General features: G+C 42.6%; 2 protein-coding genes across 18 annotated transcripts in view; one reads left to right on the forward strand and one right to left on the reverse strand.

The window, feature by feature from the left end:
• eif2a (eukaryotic translation initiation factor 2A) overlaps window positions 1-4916 on the reverse strand; it is a 52062-nt gene extending 47146 nt beyond the window's left edge. For all 3 annotated transcript variants that reach the window (XM_059993017.1, XM_059993026.1, XM_059993010.1), the window contains exon 1: window positions 4840-4916. In XM_059993017.1, the coding sequence (XP_059849000.1) occupies window positions 4840-4867 (28 nt within the window). In that variant the 5' untranslated portion in view covers window positions 4868-4916. The remainder of the gene's footprint in view (window positions 1-4839) is intronic.
• A 6-nt stretch (window positions 4917-4922) lies between these two features.
• On the forward strand, window positions 4923-26982 carry serp1 (stress-associated endoplasmic reticulum protein 1). Of its 15 annotated transcripts, XM_059993039.1 has the most exons (5): window positions 5266-5285; window positions 9202-9323; window positions 11675-11728; window positions 12047-12122; window positions 25503-26493. In XM_059993039.1, exons 2-5 carry the CDS (start codon window positions 9271-9273, stop codon window positions 25776-25778), a joined length of 459 nt encoding a protein of 152 aa, XP_059849022.1. In that variant the 5' UTR covers window positions 5266-5285; window positions 9202-9270; the 3' UTR covers window positions 25779-26493. The 15 variants fall into 15 exon arrangements, with proteins under 15 accessions (XP_059849056.1, XP_059849104.1, XP_059849121.1 ...); XM_059993073.1 differs by lacking the exons at window positions 5266-5285; window positions 11675-11728; window positions 25503-26493 and adding exons at window positions 4923-5062; window positions 26682-26982; XM_059993121.1 differs by lacking the exons at window positions 5266-5285; window positions 11675-11728; window positions 25503-26493 and adding exons at window positions 4933-5039; window positions 26682-26982.
• Window positions 26983-27919: the final 937 nt, after the last annotated feature.

Genomic DNA, 27919 nt, shown 5'->3' on the forward strand with positions numbered 1-27919 from the left:
GGTCTGAACTTCTTGACTATGTTTGCATCTTTTATGCATTGAATTGTTGGCATGATTGGCTATTTTTAGATATTTGCATTAACAAGCACAAGTGGGTAGGTATAGCTAATAAAGAGGCCACTGAGTGTATTTCCCAGAGAGGAAAGAGAATGATAGAGGAGGAGCACAAGTATTTTGCATTAGTGTTCACTGTCTGAGACACTAGTAATATGCTGGAAGTTCAAGAGTGTCAGGGGGGAGAAGAGAGTTTAGCAGCCATTACTAAGGAGAAGGTGCTTGGGAAGCTGAAAAGTCTGAAGGTAGTTAAGTCACTTGGACCAGATGGGCTACACCGCAGGGTTCTTAAAGACATAGCTAAAGAGATTGTTGACGCATTAGTAATGATCTTTCAAGAATCACTGGTTTCTGGAATCGTTCCAAAGGACTAGAAAATTGCAAATTTCACTCCACTCTTTAAGAAGTGAGTAAGGCAGAAGAATGGAAATTATTTGCCTGTTAGTCTGACTTCATTGGTTAAGAAGATGTTGGAGTCCATTATTAAGGATGAGGTATTGGGGTACTTGGAGGCACTTGATAAAGTAGGTTAAAGTCAACACAAGGAAATCTACAGATGCTGGAAATTCAAGCAACACACATAATATGCTGATGGAATGCAGCAGGCCAGGCAGCATCTATAGGGAGAAGTACTGTTGACGTTTCGGGCCAAAGTCAAGTCAAAGTCAGCATGGTTTTCTTAAAGAGAAGTCTTGCCTGATAAATCTGTTGGAAATGTTTGATGAAATAATAAGCAGGATAGACAAAGGAGAATCAGTAAATGTTGTTTATTTAGATTTTCAGAAGCCCTTTGACAAGATGCCACACATGAGGCTGCTTTAACAAGATCCCATGGTATTACAGAAAAGATACTAGCATAGACAGAAGATTGGTTGACTGGCCGGAGACAAAGAGTTGCAACAAAGAGGGCCTATTCTAGTTGACTGCCAGATTAATAGTATTCTGGAGGGATCAGTATTGGGACCACTTCTTTTCATGTCATATGTCAACGATTTGGATGACAGAATTGATGTCTTTGTGGCCAAGTTTGGAGATAATTCAAAGATAGGTGGAGGGACAGCTAGTGTTGAGGAAGCAGGGAGTCTACCAAATGGGCAAAGATGTGGCAGATGGAATATAGTGTAGGGAATGCACTTTGGTTGAAGGAATAAAGGCATAGACGATTTTCTAAATAGGGAGAAATTTCAAAAATCAGAGATGCAAAGGGACTTGGGAGTCCTTGTGCAGGATTCCCTAACGGTTAACTTGCAGGTTAAATCAGGGGTAAGGAAGGCAAATGCAGCTTTAGCATTCAATTTGAGAAGGATGTGACGCAGAGACCTGATAAGCCATTGGACAGAACACATTTGGAGTATAGTGAGTAGTTTTCAGTTCCATATCTAACAAAGGGTGTACCTACATTGGATAGGGTCCAGAGCAGGTCGACAAGAATGCTCCCGATCGTGGAAGAGCTTAAGAGCGATGGGCACAGCTTCAGAATAGAAGGACATCCCTTTAGAACAGAGATGAGGAAGATTTTTTTTAGCCAAAGATTGGTGAATCTGTGGAATTCATTGCTACAGACAGCCTTGGAATCCAAATCATTGGGTATATTTAAAGCACAGGTTGCTAAGTTCTTGATAAGTAAGGGCATCAATGGTTATGGTGAAAAGGTAGGAGAATGAAGTTGAAGGGAATAACCGATAAATAATGGCTACATTTTGAAAGATTCAGGAAATGAGGGTTATGGGGAACAGGCGCAGAAGTGAAACACAAGACTGTAGATGCTGCAGGCTGGAGGAACTCAGCAAATGAAGCAGCATCCGTGGTGGCAAAGGGGGAGGGACGGGGCGAAACCACAGTAGCATACTGCTTAGTGAGACACAGTACAGCTCAGGACATTCTGCAGCCGATGTTCAATTCTGGCACTGTCTGTAAAGAGTTGGTACAGTTGCAAAAAGAAGTTTTATGACCACATTTTATGAGTAATTAATGCAGAAAATCAGGTAATTGCAACTGTATATTCTCTTATGAGCATGTGGGTTTCCTCCTGGTGCTACAGTTTCCTCCCACAGTCCAAGAGATACCAGTTAGTAATTAGTTGGTGATTGTAAATTGTCCTGTAATTAGGCAATTGTTGGAATAGTTGGGCTTTGGATGTTGTGTCTTGTGCTGAAAGGGCCTGTTCCACACTCTAAAAATAAGCAAATAGGGGGAGAGGCAGGTTTGGTGAGTGAGTATGGGAAGGACGACAGGCAGATGGAATCAGTTGCTGAAGGAGATAAAAAACGTAGTCCAAGGGGAGAGAACGCAGGTGAGAGTGTGGGTGAGAAGCTGCTGGGGGAGGCAATGAATCTTGGGGGTATTGGGGGGGGGGGGAGAAGAGCAAACAGGAAAGGCAAAGATGAGTAAAGAAAGAGAAAAAACCTAGGTGGACCAGCAGGAGTGGGAAAGGAGTGCAGGTTGTGTGGGTTACCTGAAATGTTGAAAGCATTGGGCTATAGGTTACAAAGATGGAATATGAGGCATCGCTCTTCTAGTTTACATTTGGCCTCCTCATACTGGAGAGAAGGCAGATCTGCATGGGATTGTGAAGGGGAGTTAACATAATGTGCAACTTTATGCTCAAGGTGCCACTGCAGACAGAGCATATTTGCTCTGCAGAACAGTCACCACACGATTCTCTGCCTCACCTGGAAGGGCTGTTTAGGTCCCTAAATGATGGTAGCGGATGAGGAGTAGAGACTAGTATTGTAACTCCTTCAGTTACAGGGGAAAATGGAAAGGGCAGAATAAACCAGGGAGTCATGGAATCCTAACTTTCAACCCACTAGGTTTGACCCACCCTGCACATGGACTGTTTGTCCCACTCCATTCAGAGAGGAAGCTAGGTAGCATCCACACCAGGATCATCAGACTCAAAACAGTTACCTTCCCCAAGCAATAAGGCTCATCAACATTTTCACCCACTAACCCACCCACCACACCACTTTCTCATTTCCTGTCAGTCACCTTATCTACTGACACTCGTGTGCCTAGCATTACTTTATGGACATACAATCAATGTATACAAATTATCTTTGGCAACAAACACAATATGATAGAGGAACTCAGTAGGTCAGGTAGCATCTATGGAAAAGAGTAAACAGTTGATGCTTCTGGCATTTGAGTCCAGAAGAAGGGCCTCAGCCTGAAATGTTGACTGTTTACTGTTTTCCACAGATCCTGCCTGACCTGCTGAGCTCCCCCAGCATTTTGTGTGTGTTGCTTTGGATTTCCAGCATTCACAGAACTTCTTCTGTTTGGAAGTTATCTTATGTTTTTGTTTGGTTTTTGTATTATTGTGTTCTTTATCTTATTGTGTTTTTTGTGCTGCATCAGATCCTGAGTAACAATTATTTTGTTCTCTATAACACTTGTGTACTAGAAATGACATTAAACAATATTGAATCCTGGACAGAAAAGCTTCTTCAATCTTGCTCCTATTTTACTGTTTCAAAACACTGCAGTTTTTATCAGCGGGGAGGATTTTCAGAAAGAAATTTCCACTAGAATAAGATAATCCAAATGCCTTTCAATAAAAATCAGCAGAGCTAATTAACAGTCAGCCATGATTGCAGAAGGACCTATAGTGTCCATTTTTCCCCAGTAGATTGCAATTTGACTCTATGCTTTATCTTGTCTGCAGTATGAACTTGTGGTTTTAAGGTTACTTTCTACATGAACTGAGAATGCTTTCTCTTAGAACTGATCACTCCCAATTACCAACAGGTTGCTTTCTGTTTAGTTGTGGTTTTTTTTAAAAAGGTGTAGAACTTTTATTATTATCCTGCCTGCAAAATATCACTACCATGAAAACTGGGGGAAAAAATCAGTTACAACCCAAGCCATCCAAAGAATATTATATGTATTCTCTGTCCCTTGAATTCTTCTTGAGCAGCATGTTTATTATGCTTTGAGCTTGACAATCATTGAACAAAAAGTAGAGGTGAGGATTCTCTCAGACCTGTCTGATCAGAATTTGAATTAATACACTGACATGTGTCATGAAATTTGTTGTTTTGCAGCAGCAATACATAAAATACTATACATTACAATTAGAAATATATATAATTGTGCAAAAAGAGAGCAAGTATAGTGAGGTAGTATTCAGAAAGCTGATGGCAGTGGGAAAGAGCTGTTTCCAAAATGTTGAGTGTGTGACTTCAGGCTAATGTACTCTTCTCTCAGAGCAAGTCCTGAGTGACAAGTATCCTTAATGATGGATGCTGCCTCCTTGAAGCATCATCTTTTGAAGATATTCTCGATGGAGAGGATGCTCGTGCCCATGATGGAGCTGGCTAAGTTTTCAACTTTCTTCAGATGTTTCCAATCCTGTGCAGTGGCCCCTCCATACCAGATGGTGATGCACCCAGTTAATTTGCTAGTCCTTGGTTACATATTCAGTCTCCTTAAACTCCCAATGAAATATAGACGCTGGCGTGCCTTCTTCGTAATTGAATCAATACATTACTCCACAGCTCAATCAACAGGAACCCGCATCCTCCGATACACTATCATTCCTTCCTTCCAAGTTACTTTTCACCCCGGACTCCCCTCAACACTCTTATCCGCATCCCACTCTTTCACCTCCCCTCTCAACAGTCCTCTTCCCATCCACCCAATTCTGCCCCACGGTACCCTACACTCTCCCTCCAAAACACAGACCCTCTTCACCCCCTCCAAGTCCTTTCACCCTTTCCCCCATCCTCTACTGCCCGGACCCCGACACCCACCCTCGAACTGCTAAGTTGTGAGAGCACCGACCTGCCAAGAGCGGCGTGGACAGCGCCATCTTCCCCGGAAGTGACGACACCCTTTCCGCCCAACCCCACCAAGTCAGAAGTCACGTCACCGCCGAGCAACACGTAGCTCGAGAAGGGTACTCTGCGGTCCACATCCGCCTGTCCAGTCACAAGCCGTGCTAAGGTTGGAGGCTGACAAAACGCCAGCGGGGCTATATCTAGGTTATAATAACTTGTTAATAACGGTGAGAATGTTGGAATTGAAATTTGAGTTTCCTTTACTTTAGGAAACCATTGGGTGCGTGTGAGAGGTGCGAATAGCTGTGGGAACTATGTTACGTGGGTGGAGGGTGCGATAGACTTCCGGCGTAGCGCTGCTTTTCAACGGGTTGGACGTTCGGTGGTGTTCGGTCCGGAGCGGCTGGTGAGGGCGGGACGGCTGGTCGGTCACTGGATTCCGAGTAGCAGGTGAGGGACGAGCCGGCCGGCCGCTCTGTTTGAGCAGCAGGCGAGGGATGAACTCTGGGGCAGCAGGCGACGGACGGACCGGTGGGTCTGTCTGGGACAGCAGGCGACGGACGGGCCGGTGGGTCTGTCAGGGACAGCAGGCGACGGACGGGCCGGTGGGTCTGTCAGGGGCAGCGGGCGACGGACGGGCCAGTGGGTCTGTCTGGGACAGCAGGGGCAGCAGGCGACGGACGGGCCGGTGGGTCTGTCTGGGACAGCAGGCGACGGACGAGCCGGTGGGTCTGTCTGGGATAGCAGGCGACGGACGGGCCGGTGGGTTTGTCAGGGGCAGCAGGCGACGGACGGGCCGGTGGGTCTGTCAGGGGCAGCAGGCGACGGACGGGCCGGTGGGTCTGTCAGGGGCAGCGGGCGACGGACGGGCCGGTGGGTCTATCTGGGACAGCAGGGGCAGCAGGCGACGGACGGGCCGGTGGGTCTGTCTGGGATAGCAGGGGCAGCAGGCGACGGACGGGCCGGTGGGTCTGTCTGGGACAACAGGCGACGGACGGGCCGGTGGGTCTGTCTGGAACAACAGGCGACGGACGAGCCGGTGGGTCTGTCTGGGACAGCAGGGGCAGCAGGCGACGGACGGGCCGGTGGGTCTGTCTGGGGCAGCAGGCGGCGGCCAGGCCGTGGACAGCTCCGGCGCGACTCCGCTGAAGATCTCTCATGGCCCGAGTCGTGGACTTTAGCGTGTGTTGGTGCTTTGGTAAACGGCCGTTCCGCCGTTCTAGCGGCTGTTGTCAGTTGCTCTGAACGGGTGGGTGGGAAGACGTGGCCTGGTGTGTTCTGGTATCTGGGATGTGTTGTGGGCTCTCAGGGCCGGGACAACACGGGTTGAGGGGTGTAGGAGCTGTGGGAGATTATGGACGGGGTGGGAACTACTAACTGCAGGGGTGTATCTGAACTGTAAACTCTGGTCTCTGCTGGGTGTAAGGGGGCAAAGTGCTGGAGAGGGCGGCGGATTGCAAGTTAGCCAGAGAGACTGGGGTTGTGCTGGGATTTGAGCCACATTAAAAAAAACCATCTTGTAAGGGTGCATCTTTAAAGTGATTGTAACACTTCAAATTGGGTGTGTTGATCTGATTTGTATGCTAAGTAGTATTTGTTGATGCATTTACTTATTTAGTACCAATGTTATCGTTGATGAGATCGGCTGGCAATTGGAGATCAGTTAAGTAATTTCTATCTAAGTTTCATAAGTTAAGGTTTCTCTGGGGCGGCAGCGAAGAAGTGGGATGGCAAGGTTAATTGTTTATTGAGAGAGTGGCAAATAGGCTCTTGAACCACCCAGCAACCTCTGATTTAACTGTAGCCTGGAGGAAACCCCCCACGATCACAGGAGAACGTACAAGCTCCTTACAGACAGTGGTGGGTATTGAAACTGGGGCACCTGTACTGTGAAATGTTGTGCGAGCCACTACGATATTGAGCAGAGAGGTATTGTACGTGGGTTGCAATGATTAATATGCCAACGTTTTTCTTGAGGTGTACTTTATAGGGTTGTGAAAGCAAGGGGTTTTTGCTTGATGACATTGGTTACTCCAGAGTTATTTCAGAGGTTATGAAGGGAGCTTGAAGCTGAATGATTTTGGAGGGAGGTGTTTATGCAAGAACTGCAGCATATGAATTAGAACCATTTGCGATTTATGCAGTCTTTTCTGTCCTTTAAAAATCTTTGTTTCAGGCTGATTGACTGGTGGTGTAATGGTGGCAAATCAGGTCCTGCAGAGAGTGAAATTGCATATTATGATTCGCTGATTAAAATATTTTTCCAGGCCACTTGAATGCTTTGTTTAACACTTTGGAGCCGTAGCTGATACCAGTTGACTGGATGGTACTGTTGATAATGTGATATGTTTATATATGTATACTGGGACTTCAGCATTTCTTCCTTTGAACAAGAAGGCAGTCAGCAATGAACAAATTAAGGTGATTAGAATGCTTTGTCTACCTGTGAGTTTAAATTTGCTTTCCATATGGAGTAGTGCTTATGCTGAATATTGGACTGCGACAGCTGTAATCAGGTTGTGTAATATTTCAGAGCAAGAGGGTCAAATGTGTCTACATTGTCTGCAATTGTCACACTCGTCGTTTTGAAGAACAAAATTGTGCTTCACTGTGAGAGGGAGCATATTATTAGTATTTTTAAAGGAAGGTTAGTATTGTAAAGTAAAACCAAACTAGTTCATGCATTGAGTCCTATAAGTTTTCCACCCCTAAAGCATTTATAGTTGAATTACATCTGGTCATGGCAAAAACTTTGGTGGTAGAGTTGTTGGGTGAGGGAAGAGCTGGAGAACAAGCCCCTCATTTTCCCCCACCCAAAAAAAAACAGATGTCACTGTGCCACCTGGAGCTACACAGATGAAAATCCATTTCATTGCTCTATTGTTATATTCTGGGAAATGTAATTTTCATTTCTTTATCATCCAAATTAAACTAATGGTGTGTGCTGCTATTCAAATAATGCTTATCACTTTCAGCTATAAAGGCTGATTTTCCTTGAACTCCTTCTTCCCCCCCCCCCCCCCCCCCCACGTGCATGTTACTCTGGATTTCTACACCTCATGTTCAGGATGATTTTCCGTGTATTTAAAGAGTAAAACTGAAAGCAGTTCCAGCAGTCTAAGCTACCCTGAAGTAAACATCAGAAACTGTCCTTCGAATGATGCACCTCTTAAGTTCTTAAACTCTTAAAATGGAGTTTAAGAATATGTTATGCATCAGATGATTGAAACAGTATGTGAACTCATTACCCCCTTGTAATAATACACAAACTATAATGTGAAGTAGACTTTCATCTCATCTACCTAGTGTAAGTCTCATGAACTCTCTTCCCTTTTTGTATGATTGGTTCCCAACTCTCTCAGTGAATTTTTTGCTGGCCTCCTCTTGTTCTCCCAGCTGTAGACTGGCCCTTGATATAAATCGCTTCTATAACTGCTGTGACCAGTTCAGGTAACTGTGCTCTAGAAAGGGTGTGAATATTCCATTGAAATAGTTTTAGGAATAAAGGTTTTCAATTAAAGAATTTGGCAAGTAGTTGCAGTTTGCCAAGAGCAAAGTCATCTTATGGGATGATTTGGTCGTGGTGTGAAATATGATAATCTTAAATAGACAAAAATGGAAGTTATTCCCAATCCCAGACTCTTTGAAGGGTAAAAGATGGAGGATGTGAGGAAGAAAACTCTTCATGCAAGAGGAGTTGGGACTTTCTGCATGCAAGAATAGTAGAAATGTCCATTAAATTGGACCAGATTATTTGCAGATCATTCAACCTTGAGCTGGCTCATGTATTTACTATATCATGGAGCCCATCTAGTCCATGCTGACCTAATGTGCCTAGTCCCATTTTTCTGCACCCAGACCATATCCCTCCATACCTCTCTCATCCACGCACCTATCCAGACTTCTCTTAAGTGTTTCAATTGAACCAACATCTACCACTTCTGACAGCTCGTTCTACACTCTGAAGATGGTGATAGGCTTTTCACTCTAAGCCTATCACCTCTAGATTAGTTTCACCAGACCTCTGCATGCCTTTAATATCCACATCTGCAGCAATTTAATTTGTCTTCTAAAACACTTTCTATACATCTTCACATCTCAGCTACTTTCAGATTTGACTGCTACATTGCTCTCCTGCTTGGGGTCTTTTTCGACATGCTCAAAGTGCATTTGATCCAAACTCAGCTGCCTTTGCCACAGCCATTCTCTCACATCTGTTATCTGTTCCTATTTGTACATGTGAAGTTTACTTTCTGGTTTCTTTCTGCCCCCTCAACCCCAGCACATGCATTGTAAGTGATTTAAAGTTTCCATTGCATTTAAATGGCATGACTGATTCAGACACTAATTCTCTGCTCCATTTCAGTCAATTTCTGCGGTGTACAAGCAAATCAGAACAGCAGAATGGTGGCTAAACAGAGGATCCGCATGGCAAATGAGAAGCACAGTAAAAACATCACACAGCGAGGGAATGTTCCTAAAAGTTCAGTAAGTCTGTCACTTTACCAATCTTTCTATATAAAATTGAGCTAATTATTCATGGGTCCCTTTTGTTTCCTTAACATCTCAGTCAAATTGACAAAATAAATCTCAATCAATGATTAGATTTTGCAACTGATGAACAGTTTGTCTTTTCCATTACAAGCTATGTTTAAAAGTTTCATTTGGATTGGCCAAAATCTGTATTGAAAGTGATAGTGGTATGGTATTGGGTGTCACAGTAGTGTAGCGGTTAGTGCGATGCTATCACAGCTTGGCGTCAGAAGTTCAGAGCTTCCCAGCTGCTTTTCTATGCTGGTGACCCCTACCATTAACTGAGGAGTCTATGTACCCCAGGTGGGGAACTCCTGCTCTAAATAAAAATAAGTGAAGCACCATCTTGTGTTCACTCTAGGATTGTGAAAATTCAAGTTTAACGCTTCAGAATGTGTCCTTAAAGTGATTTGGGTGGTAGTCGCTTGGTTAAACTTTTTCTACTCATCACTTGGGGAACATTATCACCTTCACTATCTTAAGTGGCTTACTTTTACAGATGTCTTTGTCTAAAGGTTCATGCTAAAATCTTTCAAAATATAACACCCAGTGGGCATGGTAGTACATCCACTGCCTTGGGCTCTAATATGTATGGTTGTAAATGTCTGCATTTCAGATGTATTCTGTTGTAGGTAGGAAAGAAATGCTGCATTGGGAAAAAACAACAATGAACTGATCTTTTGCCAGGACTTGTCTGATTGAAATCCATTAGACTACCCTGTTTTAGCTGTTAAGTGAGTTTGAGATTTCACAGACATATGCAGCGTTACATTTTAGAATCCTTAAACAGGATTTGTCACTGAAACTGAAGTATCAATTTCCATTGAGGGGAATAAACAGCTGGCGTTTCAGGCGGAGACTCTTCATCAGGATTGGAAAAGAAGGGGGCAAAAGTCAGAATAAGGAGATTGAAGGAGGGGAAGGAATATAAGCTGACAGGTGGTATGAGACTGGGAGAAGGGAATGAATTGAGAAGCTGGAAGGTGACTGGTGGAAGAGAAGAGTGGACCATTTTCCTGCCATCAGGTTGGCGGCTCTGAATGGAATGAGAGAAGTTGCTCCAACCTGAGTTTGGCCTCACCGTGGCACTAGAGGTCAGAACGGGAGTGAGAAGTCGAATTGAAATGGGTGGCTAACAAGCAATTCTGCTTTAAAGGCAGAGTGAAAGTGTTCGACAACGTGGTTTGCCAATCTATGCCCATAGGAGCAGAATGAGGCTATTCAGCCTATTGAGTCTGCTCCGCTATTCCATCCCAATCAACCCCATATACCTGCATTCTCACCATATTATTTCAAGCCCTGGCCACTAATTAACTCCCACCTTAGATATACACGGATCTGGCCTTCACCAGTCTGTGGCAGATCACTGCTCTCTGGCTAAAAAAAAATTCCTCCTTGCCTCTGATCTAAAGGGTCACCCCTCAATTTTGAGATGGTGCCCTCTAGTTCTGGATACCCCCACTATAGGAAACATCCACCCTATTTGGTTCTTTCAACATTCGGTAGGTTTCAATGAGATCCCCACATATTCCTCTAAATTCCAGTGTTATAGGCCATAGCTGCCAGTCGCTCCTCATATGTTAACCCCTTCATTTCCGGGATCATCCTTGTGAACCTCCTCTGGACTCTCCAATGACAACACATCCTTTCTGAGATATAGGGCCCAAAACTGTTGACAATACTCATAAGTGTGGCTTGACTTGTCTTATAAAGGCTCAGCATTATCTCCTTGTTTTTATATTCTATTCCCCTTGAAATAAATGCCAACATTGCATTTGCCGTCTTTACAACAGACTCAACCTTCTGGGAGTCTTGCACGAGGACTCCAAGTCCCTCTGTAGCTCTGATGTTTGAACCTTAGGTGATAGTCCACACTATTGTTCCTTTTATCAAAATGCAGTATCATACATTTCCCAACACTATTCCATCTGCTACTTGTTTGCAGATTTTCAGTTTGTCTAAGTCTTGCTGCAATCGCGTTGATTCCTCAGAACTACCTACCCCTCCATCTATTTTTGTATCATCTGCCAATTTTGCCACAAGTCCATCAATTCCATTATCTACGTCATTGACAAACAATGTAAAAAGCAGCAGTCTCAATACTGACCTGAGGAACACCACTAATCACTGGCAGCCAAGCAGAAAAACCCCTTTTATTACCACTCACTGCCTACTGTCTGTCAGCCATCCTGCTATCCATGCCAGTATCTTTCCTGTAATGCCATAGGATTTTATCTTGTTAAGCAGCCTCGTGTGGCATCTTGCCAAGTAAATGACATCCACTGCCTGTGTTCATATCTTTATAGAGAAAGCCGCACCGAGGGCACAGGATACAATAGCCGACACCAGCAGACTTCCAGGTAAAATATTGCCTCACCTGGAAGGACTGAGGCTCTGAATGGTAGAATGAAAGTGGGTGGGTGAATGACCACCTACCAGTTTGTATTCCTTTCCCACCCCACCCCCCCCCCACCTTTTTCTGGCGGCTTCTCCCTTCCTGAAGAGGGTATTGGCCTGTAATGTCAACTGTTCATCCCTCTCCATAGATGCTGCCTGACTTGCTGAGTTCTTCCTCCATTTTGTGGGTGTTGCTTAAGATTTCCAATTGCAGAATCTCTTGAATTTAAATCTCCTTTTTGTTAAGGATTATTTTGCTAAATAAGTTATTATCTTTACAGAAATCAACACCAGATGAAAAATCATCAGTTGGTCCCTGGCTATTGGCACTTTTCATTTTTGTTGTTTGTGGATCAGGTAATTTATTTTTGCTTCTAATTTTTGAAAGTTCTAGGGCGGTGGTTGAGCTTACGTAAATTGTCAGAAGTTTCCAATTTGTGAATAAAATACCATTAACACTGTCAGAATCTTTAATTGTAGGGATAGATTATGAAGTCCATCTTTCCTAAGCAATGATTTTTAGGCAACTTGCATATAACAGAAGCCAACACATTTTAATGGGTAATAAAACTTGTTAATTAAATGAAATAGAAGTGACCTGTTTTCTAAAGGCTTGTTCATTCACTGTTAGCTGTACCTTTAACTGCTTAGACATCAAGTTGTAATTCTCTCCCTAAGCTTCGCCACCTCTTTTCCAACCCTCTTTTTTAAAAAAAATAATAATAAAATGTTTTGGAGCAGTAAGGCATGGATATGAGCCTTTTGGCCCCACCAGTCCATGCCATCCTTGGTGTGCATACAGCTGGTCCCAATTTCCTGCATTAGCAAATTTTTTTTTAAAATCTTAGTGTGAAGATGGGTGGTGGGGTTGAGATGTATCTCTCACCAAAGGTGGTGTAAGGTGCTCCTTCCCTCGGCTAGTCTGAAGGTCACCCTTGGGCAAGGTGCAGCACCCCCCCTTCCCCAAATGAGGGTCATGTGAAGCCATGGGAGCAGGTGGTGGATGGTCTATGAGCCGCTGGTGCATGTCGCAGGTCATGGTTGTGTGACCTTTGACCCCAAGCGGGCAATCTCTGGAGAGTATTGCAATGGCTGGAGTCACCTGTCTTGAAAAGAAACTGCCCAGAGGAAGACAATGGTTAAGCATTTCTGTAGGAAACTGTGCCAAGAATAATCATGGTCATGGAAAGGCCATGATCGCCTATGTCATGAATGGCACATATGAACAAGTGAAGATTTTACTTCATATCATCCCTTCTCCCTTTCTTTTGGAGTTCAATGTGTTTTGCGTTGCTTTGGCTGTTTTCCAACTGATCTGAGTTTTCTTTTTAAGCCATACACCTGACAGGGTAAAAGGAAGCTGCAGGTTAGCAACAAGCTGATTTAGTTTTATTTTTTTGTGAATTTGATATTTTCAGTTTTCCTCTGGGAAATGTATGTTATAATGGTGGCATGACTTGCCCAGTGTATTCTGTTAAATGGAGTGTCTTGGGTAATGGTACTATAACAGAAACATTGCAGCACATTGGCCCATTTGCACTCTTAAACCTTTTTATTCCACACAAGCCTCAGCAAATCCCTTTATTTCATGGATTTTCTGGTTTCCTCTATTGCAACTGCGTAGGTACCACCTTCTGACCCTGCTGGTGAAATTTCTTCCGAGTTTCTTATTTGCCAATTTTGTATTTATTTTATGGGCTTTTTCCAGGGGACTCTGACCTTTTTCTTGGTACCTGTACACAAATCCAGGATTCTGTTATATTCTTTTAAGCTGCAAGTTAGTCAAATTCTTGGAATTGAGTAAACTAGAGAAAGGCAGGAAGTAGACGAACTTGAAAAATTAGAGTAAGTTTATAATACACTCAACAGTTGAGGCTAAAACTTGATTGTGATTCCGCAGTTGGTTGCTGAAGTACCACTTGTCAATGCAAGTAAATGCTGGGTAGGCAGCTGAACTGATAATTCAACATTTTACTAACCTTTGAGTTAATACATTTTCTCCATTTAAGTATTAAATAACCTTTTACAGTTAGTCTTTTAAAGGAAATGGCGGCAGGATGTAGTCAGAATTCCGTGATTTAAGGTAGCATAGCTGTTCACACTTTGCTTTACAACACCAGCGATCACTGTTCAGGGTTTGATTCCTGCCACTGCCTGTAAGGGGTGTGTGCGTTCTCCCCATGATTCTTCCCCCCCCCCCCCCCACACACACACACACCATTCTAAAGGCCTACGGATTAGTGTGTTTTATTGGTGCCAGAAGTGTGCCATCTGGAGGGTTACCTCCAGTACAGTCCTTGTTGGTTTGGTGCAAATGATGCATTTCACTGTTTCAATGTACATGTGACAAAAAGGTTATCTCTTCATCTGAAAGATCTGTCGGTAGAGCAATTTAGAAGTCTGAGGTGACCAGGTGGAGGGTTAACAAGAGTTACATTGAAACATAGAAAACCTACAGCACAATTCAGGCCCTTTGGCCCACAGTGTTGTACCAAACATGTCCCTACCTTAGAAATGACCAGGCTTACCCCAGTAAATTACTAATTCTGGTAATGAGGGAGGAAAGTATGTAAATCCAAGGGAAATTGTGATGCAAAGAAAATGCTAAAATCTGTGTTAGAGCCTTGAAGCCTGCCTAGGTCAATGCAGATATCAGCAAAGAATGAACAGAACACAAATACCAGAGATTCTGCAGATGCTAGAAATCTAGGGTAACACAGAACACATATAGAGAGGGGAATAGTCAACATTTTGGGCCAAGACTGCAAAGTAAAGGAGAAGAAGCTGGAATAAGAATGCAGGGAAGGGGAAGCTGGCAAATGATGGGTAAAGCTAGGTAAATGGATGGAGGCGGGTGGATGAAGTGAGAGGCTGAGGGGCTAGGCAGAAAGAGTAAAGGGCTAAAGAAAGAATCTAATAAAAGACTTTGGACCATGGGGGAAAGAGGAGGGAGAGGTAATAGATAGGGAAGAGAACAGAAGAGCTAAGAGGGAAGCCGGAATGGAGAAAGAGGGGGGAAAAAGTTATTGGAATTTGGAGAAATCGATGTTCATGTCTTCAGGTTGGAGGCTACCCAGGCAGAAACTCAATACTAGTTGCAGTGTTTTGGATAGTTGTTTATAGAGGGTGCAGAGCGGAACACCAACCAGAACATCAATTAATCTGGAGGTGACTGCTGTGGCTAAGATTTCAGCAGATGAACAGAGGGAGGGAAGGTTGCAGTGTGAGAATCAGAATGGGTTTGAGGAAGGCTGGTGTGGGAAGATTGTGTCCGTGAGTGCATCCAAGGAGGTGTGGTTTGTCAGTGATCTGTAGCAACACTTGCTCTGCAATGGCCTTGGCTCTCCTTGCCACTTGTATGTGATCTCCTTTATGTACTTTTGATAGTTAATGTGCAAGGAATTTGCACATGGGCACTTTCCAATCCAACTTTTGTCCGATTTGTCCCTGAGGCGCTTTAGTAAAGGAAGGTACATTCTGTACACCGCTCCCAGAATAGCATGATCAGACAAAAGCTAAAATAAGAAAGAATTCCCAAACCTTGGAAGTGGTACAAATGTAGATGGATAGGTCTTGGGGATTGTTTTTCTGTGTGTGGAACTGGAAGTAAATGAAGCATCCAATCTGTATTGTAATTTGTAAACCTGTAACGATGTGCCACATTAGCCCAGTTGAGTTGCCAGAAGACTGGAGGGTGGTTCATTGTTGTGGTTGTAGGAGATAGAGGGTAGTAGAAGATCGTTACTTCTCAGGAGGCCTGTGGTGCTTTATTGTTCATCATATGTATTAATAACTTGTATGAGAATAAAAGTGGTATGATTAACTTTGCAGATAAAATTGGTGGTGTATTGGACAGTCAGGGTCGTCTAACGAACAGAATCTAGATCAATTGGGAAAGTGGGTAAGGGAGTAGCTGATGGAAATTAGCTTGGGCAAATGTGGAGTGATGCACTTTGAGAAGTTTAACCTGGGCAGAAGTTGAAGTGGCAGTTTCCTGGAGTGTTATTGTAGAGTGAGACCTTGGGGTGTGTGTACTTTGTTGAAAGTGGCAGTATAGGAGAGAGTGGAATAGAAAGCATATGGTATTTTTGCCTTCATTAGCAAAAGCATTGAGTATAGGAGTTAGTTTTTCAGTTCATCAGTTATCAGTTTTGATTGGAGTGCTATAAAATGATGTGATTAAGGAAGAGAGGGTGCAGAAAAGATTCACAGGGATCAACAAGAAATCTGCTGGGGGACGTGACATTGAGTCCAATGCCTGTATTAGGTCCAAGTGCAGAGTTCCTCCAATTGATTATTTACTGTTCAGATTCCAGGATCTGCAGTTTCTAGTGTCTTCAGATCACAAGGATGTTACTGGAACTGGAAGGCTTGAGTTCAGTGGAGAGATTGGATAAGCTGAGTCTGTTTTCTCTGGAAGATTTGAGGCTGAAGGGCTGACATTAGAGGTTTACAAAATTGGGGGCAGATGATCAGTCTTTTTTCCCTCCACGTTTAGGCTGATTGAAACGATATGGCATGGGTTTAAGATCTGAGGGGAAGTTTTCCACACAAGGTATTTGCTGTATGAAGTGAACTTTCAGAGGAAGTTGTAGAGATACAATTACAACGTTTAAGACAGTTAGAAAGGTTCATGAATAGCAAATATTTAAAGGTATGTGGGCCAGAAGCAGACACATTGGACTAGAGTAGGGTAGTCATTCTGCTCGGCATTGAGGAGTTGAGCCAAATGATCTATTTCTTTGCTGTCTAAATGTATGAATCTAAAACATTGTCGTTCTTGTTGACTTTGTCTCCTAATCTGCTACTTGACATTGCAACATTGACTAATTAGAAAATGCACACTGCACAATATCATAACATACCTATCTGGCAGACTTGTGCCCTTTACCCAGGCCACTCCATTATGATAGTGTTGTACATCTGTTCCTTGCCTGACTGTAAGGTTGTTCAAATGTTCCTGATGCTGGAAAAAGGCTGAATAACGTCCATCTGGTGTGTGTTAGACTTGAAGATTTCATTTGCAATCCCAAAGGGTTGGGTGTTAATATATTTCAAGAATTCAACGATTCTTGCATGTCTGCTTGCATTTGACCCACTTTTTCTTAAATTTGACTTTAAGCCATTTCACTGTCAAAATGTGCATCGTGTGCTTGAAGTACTTTGACCTTATTTATGGGAAAAGTGCTTTCTTCATCCAACTTTTATTGCTGGATGTTGAAAGTTATTGAATTCCCCAAATGAACCATGATCTTGTATTTTCTGTTCATTTTGATCTACGTGGTCCTATGAACGCAATTCCTTAAGTCACATTTATCTCCCTCAATCTCTGAAACTTGTTCTCTACCGTCTGTCCATCAACTCGCCCTTTGTTCTTTGTACCATAAACCTGTTGGTGACCAGTTAATGTAACCGTTCAACCTCGGACAAAGGGATGTAAGTGAAAATGGAGTACCCAAAGGAACCTAGTGTTACATACATAAAACTGCAAAATCTGCAGAATCTCTGAGGTTGGGATTAACCTGAAGTACAGTTGGGATCTTTTCCCCAGGGTAGAAATGTCAAGCACCAGTGTACATGCTTTTAAGGTTGGAGGGGGGGATGTTTAAAGGTAATGTAAGAACAAGTTTTTTTTCACGCAGAGTGGCAGGATACTGCTGCGGTGGTAGTAGATGCCTAGATGCAGGCACTTTGGAATTTGAGGGTTTTATTTAAGCACATAAGACAAAGGAGCAGAAGTTGGCCATTTGGCCCATCGAGTCTGCTCCGCTATTTCAGCATGAGCTGATCCAATCTCCCCTTTAGTCCCATTCCCCTGCCTTCTCACCATTACCTTTGATGCCTTGACTACTCAGATACCTATCAATCTCTGCCTTAAATACACCCAATGACTTGGCCTCTAATGCTGCCCGTGGCAATAAATTCCATAGATTCACCACCCTCTGGCTAAAAATGAATAGGAAGAGAATAGAAGGATATGGATAATACACAGATTGTCATCAAAATTGGTACATTGTGTGCTGAATGGCCTGTCCAATGCTGTACTTTTCTCTGACACTGAAATGCCACATTAATTTGTGTCACTGGGCCACTCTTTCTCTCTGACTGTCTCTCCATGTAGTCTGTAGTGATACTTATGAATAACGCTTACTAGTCGCATGAAAATCCTGCTGCTTAAAATTGTGTATACAAGTGAAATGGGCCAATTATTTAAGATAACTGGCAAACTGGAGTGGAGAAGTTTTAGAAGCACAGAACCAATCTGAATTGCTGAATACTGTGCATTGAGGTTCTGCAGTTCCCTTTCTTTTTACTATTCCATAATCCACTACTGGGCAAGTGGTTAATCTTTCCTCTGACTGCTTCTCTATTCATGCTGCTAATGTCAAATGCACTTAAAGCTAAACACTTAAGTGGTTAATTAACATAGATATTTCATTATTTTTACTTAGAATATGTGAGTCCCATTGATAAAAATTCATCCCCTTAATTGTAACAACTTTAAGTGACCTTGCTGTACGTGGGGTGGGGGGCGGGGGGGGGAAGCAGGTGTAGAGGATGTGGAACAGACTTGATGGCTGAATGGCCTGATATTGCTCCCGTCTTCTGTGTTATGGGGAGTTTCTATACCTTCAGAATGGAGAAAATTGAAAAGCTTGCTTGCTGTAGGTCTGTTTCCCCATTTAAATCGCTACTCCTTTCTACAATAGTTGCTAAGCTGCTGAACTTCTTAGGAAGTTTGAGACTTAAATGTTGAACTGAAAAGTTGAATTGACTGAAATGTAGAATGTTGACCCAATTAATCATTTGTGCAGCAAGATAGTAAAAGCTGACTCATCTGGAAGAGATTAATGCTTCAGCTAGACTACATTTATTATAGGATTATACACAAGCAGGTAATTTAACCCTTTGAAATGGCTATCCCATAGCCCTTGCTACACTTCTCTCCAAGTACAAGTCCTGCCCTTATAATTGCCCCTGAATAAGGAGACAGTTAAGAATGAACCCCATTGATGTATCTGGAGTCAGACATGGGTGAAACTGGGTAAGGTTGGCACATTTCCTCCACGAAAGATGTTGGTGAATCAAATCAATTTAAACTATGGTCTGTATAGTTACAGTTAAGGAAACAAGCTTTTAAAATTTCTGAAATGAAAACCTAAAATGCTCAAAAAAAAAATCAAGGCAGGCACCATCTTTGAAGAGAGAAACTTAATGTTTCATGTTGGGAATGAAGGGTCTTTGGATACAAAAAGCTCCAGATGCTGGAATATAGAGCAAGTAACCTGCTGGAGGAATGCAGCATCTGTTGAGGGAAAGGCACATCTGATGCTTCAGTTTGAGATTCTTCATCGGTTCAGATAAAGGTTTTGTCCCAAAACATCGACTGTTTCCTTCCACGAATGCTGCCTAACCTGAGTTCTTCTAGCAGTTTGTTTGCTGAAAGGTCTTTGACTTGAAACATTAAATAACTTTCTCTTTCCATAGGTGTTTCCTTATCTGCTGAGTGAGCATAGTTATTTCATATTTCCAATATTTGCACTTGTATTCCAGATTTAATTACTTGATGTTCTTCAGCTAGTATGGAACGATTCAGACTTGTTTGTTCAATGTCACACTTACCATTTTTGTACATTCAGACAATGAATTCCAAATCAATTTAACTAGTATTAAGTAGGAAAATCTCTCTATACAGTAGACAATAGGTGCAGAAGTAGACCATTTGGCCCTTTGAGCCTGCACCACCATTCTGAGATCATGGCTGATCATCTACTATCAATACCCGGTTCCTGCCTTGTCCCCATATCCCTTGATTCCCCTATCCATAGGATACCTTCTTGAAAGCATCCAGAGAATTGGCCTCCACTGCCTTCTGAGGCAGTGCATTCCAGACCCCCACAACTCTCTGGGAGAAGAAGTTTTTCCTTAACTCTGTCCTAAATGACCTACCCCTTATTCTCAAACCATGCCCTGTGGTACTGGACTCTCCCAGCATCTGGAACATACTTCTTGCCTCTACCTTGTCCAATCCCTTAATAAACTTATATGTTGCAATCAGATCCCCTCTCAATCTCCTTAATTCCAGCGTGTACAAGCCCAGTCTCTCTAACTTCTCTGCGTAAGACAGTCCGGATATCCCAGGAATTAACCTCGTGAATCTACGCTGCACTTCCTCTATAGCCAGGATGTCCTTCCTTAACCCTGGAGACCAAAACTGTACTCAATACTCTAGGTGTGGTCTCAGCAGGGCCCTGTACAAATGTAAAAGAATTTCCTTGCTCTTGAACTCAATTCCCTTTGTAATAAAGGCCAACATTCCATTAGCTGCCTTCACTACCTGCTGCACTTGCTCATTCACCTTCAGTGACTGATGAACAAGTACTCCTAGATCTCTTTGTATTTCTCCCTTACCTAACTCTACACCGTTCAGACAATAATCCGCCTTCCTGTTCTTACTCCCAAAGTGGATAACCTCACACGTATTCACATTAAACGTCATCTGCCAAGTATCTGCCCACTCACTCAGCCTATCTAAGTCACCCTGAATTCTAACATCCTCATCACATGTCACACTCCCACCCAGCTTAGTATCATCAGCAAACTTGCTGATGTTATTCTCAATTCCTTCATCTAAATCATTTATGTAAATCGTAAACAGCTGTGGTCCCAATACCGAGCCCTGTGGCACCCCACTAGTTACCACCTGCCATTCCGAGAAACACCCATTCACCATTACCCTTTGCTTTCTATCTGCCAACCAGTTTTCTATCCATGTCAATAGCTTCCCCTAATGCCATGAACTCTGATTTTACCCACCAATCTCCTATGTGGGACCTTATCAAATGCCTTCTGAAAATCGAGGTACACTACATCCACTGGATCTCCCTTGTCTAACTTCCTGGTTACATTCTCAAAACTCCAATAGATTAGTCAAGCATGACTTACCTTTGGTAAATCCATGCTGGCTCGGCCCAATCCTATCACTGCTATCCATCTTTAATAATGGACTCTAGCATCTTCCCCACTACTGATGTTAGGCTGACAGGACGATAGTTCTCTGTTTTCTCCCTCCCTCTTTTCTTAAAAAGTGGGATAACATTAGCCATTCTCCAATCCTCAGGAACTGATCCTGAATCTAAGGAACATTGGAAAATGATTACCAATGCATCCGCAATTTCCAGGGCCACCTCCTTTAGTATCCTAGGATGCAGACCACCTGTACCTGGGGATTTGTCAGCCTTCAGTGCCATCAGTCTACTAATCACCGTTTCCTTCCTAATGTCAACCTGTTTCATTTCCTCTGTTACCCAATGTCCTTGACAGATCTAAGGTACTTATTAAATTCTTCTGCCATTTCTCTGTTTCCCATAACAATTTCACCCAATTCATTCTTCAAGGGCCCAACATTGTTCTTAACTACTTTCTCTTCACATACCTAAAAAAAGCTTTTGCTATCCTCCTTTATATTCCTGGCTAGCTTGCGTTCGTACCTCATTTTTTCTCCCTGTATTGCCTTTTTAAGTTCTGTTGTTCCTTAGAAATTTCCCAATCATCTGTCCTCCCAGTCACCTTAGCTCTTTCATACTTCCTTTTTTTTTTAATGCTATGCAATCTCTGACTTCCTTTGTCACCCACTGTGGTCCCTTTTCCCCCTTTTGAATCCTTCCTCCTCCGGGGGATGAACTGATTTTGCACCTTGTGCATTATTCCCAAGAATACCTGCCATTGCTGTTCCACTGTCTTTTCTGCTAGGATATCCGTCCGGTTAACTTTGGCCAGCTCCTCCCTCATGGCTCCATAGTCTCCTTTGTTCAGCTGCAACACTGACACCTCCGATCTGCCCTTATCCTTCTCAAATTGCAGATAAAAACTTATCATGTTATGGTCACTACCTCCTAATGGCTCATTTACTTCAAGATCGCTTATCAAATCCTGTTCATTACACAAGACTAAATCCAGAATAGCCTTGTCCCTGGTCGGCTCTCATACAAGCTGTTCCAAGAATGCATCCCGTAGGCACTCTACAAACTCCCTATCCTGGAGTCCAGCACCAGCCTGATTCTCCCAGTTCACCTGCATGTTGAAATCCCCCATAACTACTGGGACATTAACATTGGCATGTGGCAAAGGTAACTCCCTATTCAACTTGCACCCAATATCCATGCTACTGTTTCGTGGCCTGTAGACAACACCCATTAGGGTCTTTTTGCCCTTACTGTTCCTCAGTTCTATCCACACAGACTCTACTTCTCCTGATCCTATGTCCCCCCCCCCCCTTGCAAATGACTGAATCTCATTCCTCACCAACAGGGCCACCCCACCCCCTCTGCCCACATTTCTGTCCCTACGATAGCACGTATACCCTTGTACATTCATTTCCCAGGTCTGATCTCCCTGCAGCCATGTCTCTGTTATCCCAACAACATCATAGTTACCCATTCGCACCTGAGCTTCAAGCTCATCCGCCTTATTTCTGACACTTTGTGCATTCAGATATATAATTTTTAGCCCATTTCTCCTCTCTGTTTAAATCGCTGCCTATTGTGCTTAACCCAGCTCCCCGAACTCCCATCAGGCTATACGCCCCTTGAATTTTGTTGTCATTCCTAAATTTACTTATCCTTTCTGCACATTTAACTCCATGTTCCATCAGACTATCCCTCTGTACATGTGTCCTCCTTATCACTTGTTCCACCTCACCTTTCTCTACTACACACTTAATATTCCGGAACCGTGTAGTCCCCACCTGTCCTTTATTCTTCATCTCGCTATCCTCTTTTGCATTCTGGATCCCTGCCCCCTGCAAATTTAGTTTTAAACCCCCCCCCCCCCCCCCCGAGAAACACTAGCATCCTTTCCTGCAAGAATGTTAGTACTGCTCCAGTTCAGGTGTAAACCGTCCCGTCGGAACAGATCCCGCCTTCCCTGGAACAAAGCCCAATTATCTAAAAACCTGAAGCCCTCCCTCCTGCACCATCCTCTCAGCCACGTATTAATCTGTATAATCCTTCTGTTCCTTGCCTCACTCGCACGTGGCACAGGTAGCAATCCTTTGATTGTTACCCTGGAGGTCCTGTCCTTCAGCTTTGCACCTAACTCCCTGAACTCACTATGCAGGACCCCCTCACTCATCCTACGTACGTCATTGGTCCATACATGGACCACAACATCTGGGTTCTTGTCCTCCCTCCCGAGAATAACCTGCACCCGATCTGAGATGTCCCGGACCCTGGCACCAGGGAGGCAACATACCATCTGAGACTCCCGATCTTCCCCACAAAATCTCCTTTCCGCCCCCCGACTATAGAATCCCCTATCACTACCGCCTTCCCTCCGATATTCAGTATCGGTAATCTAAACTTCTCTGATTATTGGTATTCCTGTCAGTGAAAAGTAATTCCTTATTTATTCTGAATTATTAAACCATCATTAAACTGTTAAATATCTCCTTTACTACTGTTGTACTTTTTCCACGAATCCTCTGCAAAGATAGCCTCAGAACACTGAGGAATTTCTTGAGCCAGATGGTGGTGAATCGTTTGAATTCATTGTCACAGACAGCTGTTGAGGCCAAGTCATTGGGTATGTTTAAAGCAGAAGTTGATGTGTTCTTTAGTAAAGGTGTCTAAGGTTATGGGGGGAAGGCAGGAGAATGGGGCTGAGGGATAGTGAATCGGCATGATCAAATGATGGTGTAGACTTGATAGGCTAACTCTGCTCCTATGTCTTATGGTCTTGTGTAATACTTTTCTGACAGAATGGTCAAAACGGTTATGGTTATTGGGCCACCCAATAAAGCTAACCTTCACTGCAGAAAAAGATTAGCTGATGGTGGACTAGATGAGGGTGCCTGTGGGTCTTCCTAAGTGAGGTGAATGGGTCCTGATTAATCAGTACCTGTGGGGACGAATCCTTCTGACTTTTTGCCTCATTGTCTGCCAGACCAAGGTCCTTGAAATGGGACTGTGCAGTGTCTTTGCATAGATTTGTAGCAGAGAGTATTAGAAGGTAAAACAGAATCGAAAGCACTAGTGTAATTTAATTTATGGATTGATTGTATATTTCTATTGGTGGAAGCTGCTTTAAGGACCACATTTTGGAGTTGCCCTTCTGTCCGCATTGTTGGACAATCCAAAAATAGCACTTTTTAATATTTTAGGTGGGCCACCAATGAAAGGAAAGATTTCTGGTTGAGGAAAATTACTTTAATGAATTTGAAAACCAGTTGATCATATTCAGATTTATTTATTGTACATCAAAACACAGTAAAAGGCACCATTTTCTGTTAACAACCAGCACAACCAAGGATGCATTGGGGGCAGCCCGCAAGTGTTGCCTTTAATTCTGGTGTTGACATAGCATGCCCACTGTGTTCAGCAAAACAACAAAAAAAAATCAGGTTATGAAGGATCCCACCCACCCTGTTCATGGATTTATTGTCCCACTCCCATCAGGGAGAAGGCTACATAGCATACACACATCAGGACCACCAGACTCTAAAATAATTGCTTTCCCCAAGCAATAAGGCTGATCAACACCACATGCTAATACACTCACAGCACTACCCCCTTCCTCCGCCACCACAACTTTATTTTCTGTTAGTTACCTTGTGTAGAGACATTCCTGTACCTAGTGTGACTTTATGTACATACAGTCTATGAATATAAACCAGCTTATGTAGTTTTAAATTGTGAGTCCTCATTGTTTTTGGTGCTACATCAGATTCAGACTAATAATTATTTTGTTCTCCTTTACACTTGTGTACTGGAATCTGGAAAACAACAGTAAGCAAGTCCCTCATTTATTGAAATGTAAAGTAACAATTAAATGTGTTAGAAGGTCAGCATATCATTTATCATTGGATTACTAGAGCCGGTTATTGAAACGTTAAGTTGGGTGAGGTAGTTCTTTTTAGCAATATTTATACATTTTGGCAAAGGTTTTGTAATACAGTTTAAGCCATCAGTATGTTCAAGGTCACCATAACCCTTTAAGACGTGCAGTTTTATCAACTTGTATTTGCTTCTGCAAAATGAATTGTGCCACGTATCTTTAGCCAAATACACGTGGCATTATGTAATACGATTCTTGAATAAACAGGCACTTCTCCACCATCTATTACGAGAGCCGAATGACAGGCTAGGTATGTGTTAATCTTGGGAGGAATATCACGCAAATGGTTCAGATGTGATTGTACAAATTTGCCTCTTGAACGCAGACATCAAAGGAGTGAATGAATTGAGTGAATGTTGTGTGGTGTCTTCAGTAGAATCTCACCACCCTGATGTGGAGGTGGCTGTTTGTAAGATGCATGTATGGAATGTTAATCGTTAATTGAAAGCTCTGGAGACGCAAAAGAGCATTTGCTGGAATCGGGAGCAACAAAATAAATGCTGCAGGAACTCAGTGGGTGAGATAGCATTGGGGGAGGGAAATGGATAGTCCAGTATTTTGGGTTGAGACCCTTATAAATCCAGTTAGAGGATCTCGACCCAAAGCTGAGAATGTTCATTTCTCTTCATGTATGTTGCCTGACCCACTGAGTTGCCCTGGCATTGATTAATTCAAAACTCTGCCTCCATTTTGGGATGAAATCCTCTGAGAAGTGATTCCTTCAAGGTGGTTTTTGATATTGCCTGCCCTTAACTATTTATATAACTTGCTTTTAAATGTCTTGCTGTTAATACATTTTTTCCAAAATTAATAATGTCTGTTAATTAAACTTCCTCCCTGCAGCTATCTTCCAGATTATCCAGAGTATCCGAATGGGCATGTGAGATGGACAAAATTAAACTTCTGTACCTTCTAAGTGTCTTGCTGTTAATTCCAGCTGTGAGTCTGACCATTCCAACCCATCTGTCTTCTAAACAATGGATTTTACAGGATTATCTTTCTGTAATTGCTTTTGAGAAACAATTCCATGGTGTTGCTAAAAGTCCAGTTCATTCCTTCATGTCTCCTGAAGGCAAGGGTACAGTAAAAGCCATCCAGCAATTTGATTTTGTATTTTAATCAGGGAAACAGTTTGTAAGTTCATATTTAATGTGAATATTTTAGCATTATATATAGTAAGTGTGTAGATTGTGAGAACCCTATTTGTGCATTCAGAATTTTGTTCCCATTTTTTCACAACCATCAAAATTGTAGAGAAGATGGATCTGCTGCCTGCCCCCTTTTGAGATACAAAATGTGCATCTTTCTAAATTAAATTTATAATTCCAGAAAAGTGCCTTTTTTTGTATATTAAAACATACAACCATTTTAAGACTTGGATGGGAATGATTTTTGAAGGTTAATTGATTTTTGGTACTTTTCATTTGAAACGAGTGATCTTTCTAAAGTCTTTTCGTATCTGGAACAAATTGTGGTCAGACTTTTTGGGGGGAAGGGAGTGACGAGTTTAAGTTTTAATTGAACCGAGGTATCCGGGGATTGAAGTACCTCTATGCTTTGATCTAGAACTTCTCCCATCCATGTTGGGCAAGCACGGCTGGTTCAAAGTTGTTCATAAGGCAGTTTCTTCTCTGTGGTAATTGAAACAATCAAAATACAATATGCTTCTTCATTGTCAACACTATGGTCTGGAACTATTGTCAATCATGGCATGATGACGTTGCCATATTTCTTGGCCACCTTTTGCTGCTTTGTCTTATCAGGGCCAATCGATTTGTGTTTGATTGTAAGCAACTGCAGCATTTGTCACCCAAATAAATATATTTTTGCTTGATTTGGATGATGTGCTCATTTTCAAACCTCGCTTTCTTCAAATACGAATGACTTTTCAGAACAGTTATTGTATTGATTACCTTCAAGTGCTATTCATTATTACTGGGAGTCTTATAACCTTTGGGCCATGGCAGGTGAATATAGTTGTCCTCCATCTCAAATCATGTGCAAACTATCTTTTTTTTTAAGATGTGGATGTTGGAATTTCAATGAGAGCTAGTTACACAGCGATGATGCTGTAGCTACGAAAGCCTGCAGTCCTGAAGAATGTTGCATTGGCTCTTGCTCCGTTAGTAAAGCAATCAACAGATGGGAAACCTGCCAGTGAAGTAGATTCTCTTCCCTTCTGAGGTGTTTCTGAAGTGAGCGAGGAATCAATGGTATTGCCAAAATCGATCTTCAAAATGCTATTGTCTTAACATGTTGCTGCCATGGGAACCTGAGGCCAGTGTTTTGTAACAAATGCAATAAAATTACATCTCAAATTATTCATCCCAGTGAAGTTTCCTTATTTCTGTGAAAGCTCTCAATATGTCTTGGTTTATGTTCATATAAATGTGTGAAGTTAATGCTGATGAGCTAATAATAGAATTCCTAGAATACATCAGTGTAACGGTAATTATTCCTGGTGTCCAGGTCTGGGTTGATGTAATGAGGCAGAATAAGATTGGGATGTACTAGATGGGCTGAAGAGACTCTTTCAGTGCTATATACTATGAATACAAGTTTTGACATCTCTACATCCAGTGTTTGCCATATTACACTGCAGATATTTGTTTCTCTAACCTTTCTACAATCATTGTCACTCTTGTTTTAAAAAAAATCACCTTATGTAATTCACTGTAATCTTAATTCCACAAAGTGACCACTCAAACTGAGATAAAATGCCACCTTTTGTTTAACTATGCATTGAATCCTATTGTTTAATTCTCAGTCAAAATGAGGATATTTTAGTAGTTTAGGCCCTGTCCATTGCTGCATACATTCTTGCAATTGGCTGCAAGATGGAAGGATTTAATGCTGGATCAACTAAAGTCTTCAGTAGACCACATGGGGAATATCATGTTGAGTTTGTCATTTCTTTAGATGGGCTGAAGGGCCTGTTTCAGTACTGTAGTACTTTGTAACCTTATGCTATCTGAGATTAATTTTCTTGCAGGCTTTTACAGGAAAATATAGATTTTATGAAAACTTGTACATAAATAAGACTGACAAACAACCAATGTGTAAAAGACCAGATCTCCTGTAGCAAGGGTGTCTGTCCACCATCAAAGCCCAAGTATCATAGAATACTTTCACTTCTGCTCGGATTCAGTTCCACTGGTCCTCTCAAAGTAGTTGTAACCAAGGCTGCCCTTCCGTGTGCTATTTCCTCCTTCATTCCCTTGTTTGCACTGCGCCGTCCACAAAATGCACAGCCTGCTGAA

This window comes from Hypanus sabinus, chromosome 2 (assembly GCF_030144855.1).
Source record: "Hypanus sabinus isolate sHypSab1 chromosome 2, sHypSab1.hap1, whole genome shotgun sequence".
Taxonomy (NCBI): domain Eukaryota; kingdom Metazoa; phylum Chordata; class Chondrichthyes; order Myliobatiformes; family Dasyatidae; genus Hypanus; species Hypanus sabinus.

Coding starts and splice junctions, on each gene's coding strand:
- serp1 (XM_059993039.1), top strand. CDS start 9,271: ATGAGAAGCACAGTAAAAACATCACACAGCGAGGGAATGTTCCTAAAA. Junction 9,324..11,674: donor GGAATGTTCCTAAAAGTTCA/GTAAGTCTGTCA, acceptor ATATCTTTATAG/AGAAAGCCGCACCGAGGGCA. Junction 12,123..25,502: donor TTTTGTTGTTTGTGGATCAG/GTAATTTATTTT, acceptor TCCTCCCTGCAG/CTATCTTCCAGATTATCCAG.